Genomic DNA, 9,519 nt, shown 5'->3' on the forward strand with positions numbered 1-9,519 from the left:
GGAGGCTGTTACGGTCACTGGGACCATTTGACTCAGGCTACAAAATGCAGCCCGCAGCTTTGTGAATTAAACGRCAAGTGGTAATTTGTCAGTGCGACTTAAACGCTTTGCTTTCCCGGTTATTGCCCTTTCATGTGTCCAAGGACTGATGTAATAAATGGACACATTGAGTGGTGGAAACGTGCCGGCACAGCCCAGTGCATCAGCTTGAGTGAGGCTCCTGAGGGCTGCAATTCCACCATTTTCCCCAGTTGAGAAATACCACGGACTAGTCATAGCAAGACTTCTTGTTTTGGCTTCAGCAGTGCACATTCCTGGTGCTGCAAATCTTTGCAACACTTATCGTGAAGCCTTAGCTGCTGGATTCACATGACAAGGACCAAATCTCTGCTCTCCTTTGCTCACACCTCCTCCTCTCCAAAACTTCCTATTCCTCACGGTGACGGAGAAAAGTCCGAAAAACTGAACTGCGAGGAGAAAAAGCCAGTGGAGGATCCCAAATTGCTTCGTCTCGTTTCTAGCCTCCCCCCTCCTGTTTTCCCAACACCCGATACCGCCTTCCCGGCTAACTCGGCAGAGTGGGAAGGAGCACAGAGGCGAAATCCGGCCGCGGAGCGGTAGAAAACGCAGATCTCGCTCGGAGCGAGGGCGACTTTCCAGGCGGCCGCTCGCTCGGGCGGCGCTGCTCATGTTTTCCACCGGGGGGGATTAGCCAGGGCAGCCCGGGGCGGGCAGAGCAGGAGCAGGAGGAGGAGGAGGAAGGGGGGGAAAGTTGCTTGAATTTGCGAGGGGAGCGAGCGCGCCGCCTCCTTCCACTGGCTGGGGCAGCTGCCAATCTGTGTTGTAATCCTGCAGGAATCTCCGCCGGCTTTAACTGCGAGCCGCACTCGGCGCGCGCGGACGGCGGCGCCGGCACCGCGCAGCAGCCGCAGCGGGAGCGGGAGCCTCGGCCGGCGGCGCCAGCAGCGGAGCGGGGACAGCGGCAAGGACAAGGAGCCGGAGCGGGCGCCCACCTGGGCGCTGCCGAGCGCCGCTCTCGCCTTTGTGCTCGGCCGCCCCCGCGGAAGGATGCGGGGCGTGTGGCTGGCGCTCACCTTCAGCGTCGTGGCCTGCGCCGCCGCGCAGCCGGTGAGTGCGCGCGGGGGCAGCTGTTGCGCGCGGCGGCGCGGAGCCCTCAGAAGCCCCGCGGAGCCGCCGCCGCGCTCCCTCCCCGGGCGCTGCGCGGGGCTCTGCGGCGCCGCGATCCCCCCGCCTGCCGCGCAGTCTCCTCGCAGAATAACCGCGCTCTGTCCGTGCGGGGGCGGCCGGGCTCGGCTCGGCCCCGCGAGCCGCGCAGCCCTGCGCGCAACCCGCGCAGCAAGGGCCGCCGTGTGCGCGGCCCCTGCGCGCCCCACGCGGGGCGGCGAGTTGACCCTCGCGGAGCGCGGCCACCCCCGCGTGGGGAGCGCGGAGCCCCGGGCGCTCCGTGGCGACTCGGCGCGGCCGCGGGCGGCACCGACGCCGTGTTTCGGCAGCTATCAAAAAACAATAAATCGAGGCTTCCACGAGACCTTTAAAACACTGTGGCAGTTTAATCCAATTAAAATGAGCTGCTCCACTGAACTAAATAATGTCGCTGGCTTYGGTTAAGTTTTGAAGTTGTCTAGTTGTTGTATAAATTAGCCCTGTCGCGGGATTCATGAAGTCTGGCTTGTTGCTAATGGCTTCTGAGGATACAATTGCAAAATACTTTCCTTAAGGACTAATGGAAATGAGTTGTATAAAACACTAACTCTAGGTTCGGATGTGGCTACGTTGCACAAGTGGCTGTTTACTAGAGGTACAATGTATTTTGATGGAAATGCTGTTACTCTGAAATTCGCTGGTGCGGTAACTGTTAAACTGCCACGGTAATTAGTCGAGGGTCAGGTTTTATGTGCTTTTGCCTTAGGACGGGCTCTCGGGTGCCCTGGTGCTGTGCGGTTCGTGGGGCACGGGGAGCAGCCAAGGGGCTGGCCCTGGCACCCGTCCGCGAGAAAGTTGTGGAAAGACTGGAAAAGTAGAAGGCAGTCGGTGGTGGGGGTGTTTTTCCCCCCTCTGCTTTTCTTTTGCTGGGCCTGGCTGTAGTTGCGCGGTCTCTCGAGGTGGGATTTATAGAGCTTGCTTTAGGAGGAGATATATGCCCAGTGTGTAGCCTCTGCCGAATGTTGTCCTACAGCAAGAGGAATTTTATGTAGATACTTAAAAAAAAATGCTGTTATTCCCCCAGAGCTCTGTCAAGTGTTTTCAGCTCAAAGTTCTCCCCTTGTTTGGTTCTGCTGTTTATTATTATTTTTATTTAGGCAAGACGAAAATCTCTGTGGAAAAAGTAGGGGTCCAGGAGGCTGTTTCGGAGGGAGGACAGAGAATAAGGAGACTGTTTCCTAGGGCAGCGAGTTCGCTGTGTTTGCTTCAGTTTTGTACAGACAAAACTGTTGTTCAGCAGAGTGGACCAAGTGGGTGTCAGAACCACGAAAGCTGCACTGGAACTGAACCTCACCCCAAATCTGGGTCAGTCTGCGTGCATCGGATGCCGCTGGTGTGTCCCGAAGCGGAGTGTGCGGCCGTGGATTGTCTTGTGTGCTCGCTGGCCTTGGGCTCTTGAASGGGGAGGCTGCGCTGGCTGCGATCTTGCCAAAGGACACGTGGTGGGAAGGGTTGTCCTCTTTCCAAGCGGTGGGTTGCGGCCAGGGCTGGCTGCGTCGCTGCCATAGGTGCAGCGGATGGCCTGACGTCAGGCGGAGCGGGATGCAGCAATTCCTGTCAGGCCTGCGGGAATGCTGTGGCTCACCCGGGCCTGGACGGGTGTAGGAAAGGGGCTTTCTAGGTACGGTGCTGGTTTTCTGTGTTGTTTTGAAGAGAGGGGCGRAAAAGAACAACGTAAAACTGCTGGGAAGAAAGCGCATAGTCTGCGCGAGGTCTGATGTGTCTCTTAAGTTCAGTCCTGCTGATATCCTGCTGATAACACTTGCTGATCTTAACAGTAGCAGAGTTTAGTGCCAAGTGTCTGAGTTGTATTGATCAGTGCCCATTTTGAAGATGCTAAAATACCTTTCTGCTCTTTCTGCTTCCCATGAGTGCGGCTAATAGTTTCCTGGGATTTCTGTGATGAGGTCATCCCACAGCCAGGAGGCTGCATGTGTGGATGCAGCTCTGCTGGAGGTTCTTCTGCCTGTGCCTTCAGAACCCTGATAACCACTGGACTTGGCCTCATGCCACACCAGCAATGCATGTGGTTGGTCTCTATGTATTAATTAAAATATCACTGGAACAACTAGAGTGTCAGCATCAACCGAGTGGTCCTCCCATTTCCTCTGTAAGCATGTGAGACAGATTTGTTGACATAAATATAGTTATTAAAGGATGATACTAGGACAATAGTTGCTATCATTTTAAGAAACAATCCTTTGGAAACATGATGCTTTAATTTTCCTACATTGGTTTCTAAGAGCTATGTTGCTTTTGAATTTTGGAAAACTGGTTCTGTGTGGGAGAGGAGGAGTGTTTTTTTGAAATACGCAACTCTACTTTGGAGATGGTTATTAGAGAAGTGCTGAAGAGTGAAGTGGAATTTCAGGTTTGTGTGCCATGAGTGTATCTCTTCAGTGGGTTAAATCTGCATTGCCAAGTAGGCTCCAAAGAAAGCTAGGAAACTTATTTCATCTTGATCTATTCCCGCCCTTCCTCAGCTTCCATGGGCTTTTTCTTCTTGCTGCAAATTTACTAAGTAGCTGTCCGTTCCCCGTGTGGCTTGGCAGCATCTGCAGTTTGGCAGCATCTTCTCGCAGGGCCGATTTTCTTAGTCGAAGGGRAGCATCGGCGCGCACCCATCCAGCCGCTCCTTGCAATCTCATACGCAGGAAACTTGGTTAAGCCCCAGCTTCTGCCTCCAGTCCTGGTGATTTTGATTGTAGCACTGAGCTGAACTCGCAGCGGGAGCTCTCCCCTTATCTGGATGTTCTCAGGAACCTCTTTCTGGGAATAGATTTCCCTCCCAGGTTAGTTTATCTTTTAAAAATTAAACAACAGATGATTCTTGATGTGAGATCAAACACTTAAAGCAGTTTCTCTTTTTAATATCTTAGCCCTGAGGTCTGCATTGGATCTGACTTAATATTCAGACCTAAAGTGCAGAGATGTTCTCTATATATTTTTTTTTCTAGATCCTTATCAAGGAAATAGATGAGAGCCTAGCCTTCAAGGACAAGTCAGGGCAGATATCTTGGAGCTTGAAATCTGTTATGGGGATTGTGGTTCTTGAGCAGATGATACCTCTGTGCTAGGTTTGATGTAATTGCCACAGCTGATGAGTTAAAGATAGTGGGCTTCAGAGAGTAAGCCATGAGCTGTTCGCCTTGAATTTATTTGAAGTTTTGGGGAATCTAAGCCTCCAATTATTAATGTAATCTCAGGATGACCAGAATAAGACTTTTTAGTTGTTTTTATTTATTTTTTTTTATTTTATTCTCCTCCCAGCAAGGGTGCAAGTTATCAGAAGCCCAACTGAGATTGAGAGGAAGATCATAGTTGAGCTCTTCCCCCGGAGAGGAAAGGGGGGACTCGCCTCTTGCCCTGGCATTTCTGTGGGGAATCCTGAGCTCCTAGGGATGCTTCCTTCTCAGGGCTGCAGCGGGAACCCCCAAGAAGCAGCCTGTCCTGTGGAGAGCTTTTTGTGTGCCCTGTTCTTCACAGCCAGTTGTCCTTGTCAGGCAGAGGCGTTTATTAATTACATTATCTCCCCAAATTGACTCTTCCTTTGACCAGTTTAAACGTTTTCCTTATGACAAACAAGTACAGCCTTTAGTAAGGCTCAGAGCCTGAACAAAGGAGTCTTGTCTGGTTAAGGAGAAGTGCTTTTTAGTCATTTTACTAGATTTGAGTATGCTTTGTAACAGAAATGTTGTGTTTGAGAATGAGAGGCTTATTCTAGGCCCTGTGTAAGACCTTCCTTGAATCTAAGCCATAAAGATGTTTTATGTTGCGCTGCAGTTAAGAGAAGATTCACAAGTACTGAGCTAGTCTTTTGGTGGGGATTCAAGCTGCTTTACTCTCCATGCTGCTACAAGCAGAAGCGAATTACTTTGGGCTGTTCTGTGTGCAGATTGTTTGATTACCTTCAGTTCATGCTTACAAGAAAATAATAAACTGCTATCTAAAATCTTTTCAGGAGTGGTAATTTATTCACAGGTTACACTGCGCTGTTCTGTTGATTTGGGAACAAGATTTCCCTTGCTCGTGTTGAAGGATAATTTGCAATCTCTTGAGTAAAGACTGCGTTAGTGTTTGACCCTATAATAATGACATTTCTTTCTGTGTATGGTGTTTTCTTGATTAGCTCAATCCTGAGGGATACTATCAGAAGAATACTAGATATTTAGGCAAAAATATAAAGTATATGTAATCCACAAAGGTATTGGAAAACTGATTGCAGTAGAAGGAAAAAATAGCATGAAACAACCATTCACAACATGTATTTTTGTGCTGAACAAATTATTTTTGTTTAAGCCTCAAGTAGGGGGTTCACTTGAAGTGAAATAATGACTAATAACACAATGATGAATCTACAGATGTTGGCCCTGTCTGTACATAGGCTATTACTGTGTCACATAAGCCATGCTCARTTAAAGCGTAAGCTGGACCTCCACTCCGAGATCACTATTTTTAGTTTATGTATAAGCAACTTCCCCAGAAATCACCCATCTGCGCTAAACTGTTTTGTTCCAAAGGTGAATTGATTTGGGAAAGTTCAAGTAAGAACTTGTTTGACTATGTTTGAGTTGTGAGCATGAAGATAAATATATGCTTTGTACTCTTATTAAAGGTGAGGAGACGAAGGGACCTGCAGAAGGTCAAACAGCCTGCGTTACACCCAGGAGCAAAATCAAAATGTTCAAATACGTTCTAGTTGCCAATCACAATGCTGGTATTGTCTGTATTTAAATATTATGTTGTCAGATGTGTGTTGCTGCTTCTTGATTAACCGTAATGAAGTGTAATTTTCTCTAGAGGCACTTCTACGTTAATGGAGCCTGCTTGTCACCTTTCAGATGAGTGTGAAGTGGCCCGTCCTTATTTTTTGAACAGCATTTCGGAAGCATAAAGTTAATGGTCTCAGACCTGTGGGGAAAAAGTGCTGCTAAAGGAATACAGTGTAGGAGCTGGAGTATTCCTTGGAGAGCAGTTGGATGCGTGACCGGCCTGGCCTCAAGGCTAAGGACGTTCTAAGAAAAGAAAAATATTTTGTGTGCTTGCTGCCATGTGAGTTGTTAACCTCATCTGGTCTTTCATCTCTCCTGCCTTCCTCAAGGTCCTTCAGTATGTCTGTCTGTGTCCCTTTGCTAGATACACAAGCACAAGTGAGTCCTCTTCTTTGGGCTGTGTGAATTCCAGCTGTGCTGGAATACTGTTGTTGCTGAGGGAAGTGCAGTACCTACCTGAACAGAGCACCTCAAGGTCACAGCTGGTAGCTGTTCTCCATGCCTTGGGTCTCTTTTGACCTGAAAAACTGAAGCACATTCAGTATTYGGACTGGGATCTGCAGGGAAAGACTAAACATGAGTCTGAAGATAGAGTTTGGGTGCTGATATGGCTTACAGAACCTCAGGGAGGAGAGCTGTCCAGAAGACAGATCCTTCTTTTGCTTGGTTAAGTGCCCTTGCTTGTTCGGGATGTGAAGATCCCAGAATCAGCAAATCATTTAAACTTTTTACCAGGTGAAAACCTACTTTTGTGTGTGTGTGATAAGAAAAGTGTGTGTGACTCTGCATTCAAATATGTAGTCACAGATGTTTGGCATATATACAGTTTTYACTATTTAAAATGAAAACCTGCAAGGGGAACAAAAAGGGAAAGTGAAGCCAGCTCAAATTAATGCAAATGTATTGTTGGGGCATACAAAATTTAAGCTTCCATTGAATATGAATTTCTGACATTGCATACCTAAAAATAGGTATGGTTTGGCACTATAAATAATAATAATAATAAAATATTCTTCCTAATGCAAAATTATGCATAAGGTAATGTTGCTGAGGAAGAAAATTCTGATTTTTTTTTTGTTTGTTTAAAAAGTCTCTCAACGTCTGATTCCTATCCTGGCTATTGGACTGCACCGACAGGAGTTCCCAGTTGCTCCATGCTTGTACGTACCACTGGTGGCAATGGCAAGTGCAGCTAATGCAGGTTTCTGTGCAGCAGGTGGAAGAAACATCTGCAAGAAGAATACAGTAAATTGGTTATTTAATAAGTTGCTTGCATAAGTCTCACTGTTGCAAAGTGAGGTGTTCTCAAGAACCGCTGTAGCAGCATGTAGTGTTAGAAGACTAATACTGCAGGATTGTTAGTGATTTAAGCACCTGTAGTAGGTGGGACCCGTAAATCTCTTTCTCCATGGTAGAGCAGTAAAGATGACTAGCACTGGAGGTGGATGTGAACAGTTAGAGAATTGCCACAGACAGCTTCTAAATTCTTGTCTTTGGAGTTACTTATAATTTCCTAGTCATGTTCTCTTTGATTATTTCTCTTCTATGAAGGCTGGATTTTGGCTGTAACATCTAATGTGGTGTGAGTTGAAACTTTTTGGAGTATGTTTGAAATTGTCTATGGAGAGTATTTCAGAGAGGTTTTTGGTTCTCTGTAGTTGTGGTTCTAGCTTAGAAGTTCTTTGGAACTTTGTGTGTATGATTTTTCTTTTTTAATGTAGATATTTTATGTATTTTTTATATCTATTTTTTATTTGTGTGTATTTCCTTYTAAGGAAGGGCAAAATGTCTTTCAAGTGTCAGGAAAAGAAATGCCCTGCAGAATGTTAAGTAGTTAAATAAACAGAACAAAATTGCTTTCAAAATTTTCTTTCTTTGTGATTCACTTGGCCTGGAATTAGACTGGGAAGAGGATCTTCTCTGACCTAATTTACTGGGGAAAAAAGCGTACAACAGAAGGTGGTCTGTATATTTTTTTTTTTCTTCTTGTTTCTTCGCTTTTGATTTAGTATACCAGTTCTATAACAGCTTCCCTTGCTAAATATGATTTGATCAGCCATAGTTCCCATGGGTTCTTTTGATATCTGTCTGTATAATATAGATATATAAAGATTAAAAAAATATATATATTGTTTCCCTCTCTCAAGTGCAGCCTTTCCTCTGCTTAAGAGTGTTGGTAATGCAACAGACACTGTGTTCAGTGCTGTGAAAATGAATGAGTTGGAGAAAACCTTTCCTGAGTGGAGAACCTTGGAATAACAGCAGGATAGTAAATGCAGATGGCAGGACTGACCTGTCCTGGTTGAAAGCCAGTGACCGAACTGTCTCTGTCTCAATGGGCTCCAGGTTCTTTTGAACTTGTCTATCCCTGTTACAGCTTGAGTTGATTTGAATTTGTCAGATTTGCCTCTTTTTTTTTCCTCCTTTCTGACCAAAAATATAAAAAGATATATTGATATCACTTAACCATCTTAATCTCTAACCTGTTGCATAGTGCCTGGAAACTCCCTGAAGGGTTTGAAGGTGAGGAAGGTGAGTTCAGTGGGTAGCAGTTAGAACCAAATATGATGGCATCCATGCTATTGCTCTCTGCATAGAGTCTTTCACCCCGCTCAGTGTCAGGAATGGCCTTTCACCAGAGAGCCCATGAAGCCCATGATATTGCAGCTGGCTGGAAGGAGGGCAGTGCTGAGCTCCTAATGGCACAAGAGTATTGAGTCTAAAACTGCCTGAGCCATTGCTCTTTATAGCACTGCTGCACTGAAAATGTCACTTCTTGTGTGCTTCGCAAGGGTAGGGCAGTAGAAAGAGGAAATGACCTTTCTTGCTTTTTGTTCCTATTCTTACTGCGATTCAAAACGTTGAAGGTTTCTGTCCCTGGCTATTGTGGCGTTTTGTGCCTTCTCTAATGCTACTGTCCTGACTCCAATTTAACCAGTGCTTGTGACCTGTTTTCTTGATGCAATCTCCTGGCGGAGAGCTGTAACTGGTCTTCTAGCTRGTGGAAATAATTGTTGTGGTACAACAGAGGTCAGACATGCTGAATATGATGTAGTTTTCTCAGTATGTTTTTAGAGGAATAAGAATCTCTTCTACGGGCAGAAGTCTGCTGGGCTTGTGGACTAGCACAGCAGGTCCACTGGAGTCATGCTACTATTTTTTTCTTTCTTTCCCTGAGCTTCTCTAAATGCCTTACAAGAATTGGGCATTTGGAGTTGCAACTAAAACGGTAACAGCAAAATATTAGTTCTTCAGGCAATAGGCATAACAGCTGTACGGTCACTAGTGTCACCTGAGGGGAGGGAAGTTGAAAGCAAAACAAGGAATGATAAGAAGGGATGGATGTTTCTGTTCAGCTTCACAACCCTTCTGAAAAGCCATGCTTGCTGGAGTGCACTTATCTGGGAATTTTAAGAATTGAAAAAAGGCAAATTCCAAACTCTTAAAGACTTCTTTAGTTCTGAGTGCTTTTATTATTATTTATTATTATTTATTATTATTTATTATTATTTATTATTATTTA

General features: G+C 46.0%; 1 protein-coding gene across 1 annotated transcript in view; it reads left to right on the forward strand.

Annotated features, from left to right (window-relative positions):
* Window positions 1-952: 952 nt before the first annotated feature.
* SDC2 (syndecan 2) overlaps window positions 953-9,519 on the forward strand; it is a 59,813-nt gene continuing 51,246 nt past the window's right edge. The window contains exon 1 of the mRNA XM_026050048.1: window positions 953-1,128. Within this exon, the coding sequence (XP_025905833.1) occupies window positions 1,069-1,128 (60 nt within the window). The 5' untranslated portion in view covers window positions 953-1,068. The remainder of the gene's footprint in view (window positions 1,129-9,519) is intronic.

This window comes from Nothoprocta perdicaria, unplaced genomic scaffold (assembly GCF_003342845.1).
Source record: "Nothoprocta perdicaria isolate Ctin4 unplaced genomic scaffold, notPer1 scaffold_64, whole genome shotgun sequence".
Lineage (NCBI taxonomy): Eukaryota > Metazoa > Chordata > Aves > Tinamiformes > Tinamidae > Nothoprocta > Nothoprocta perdicaria.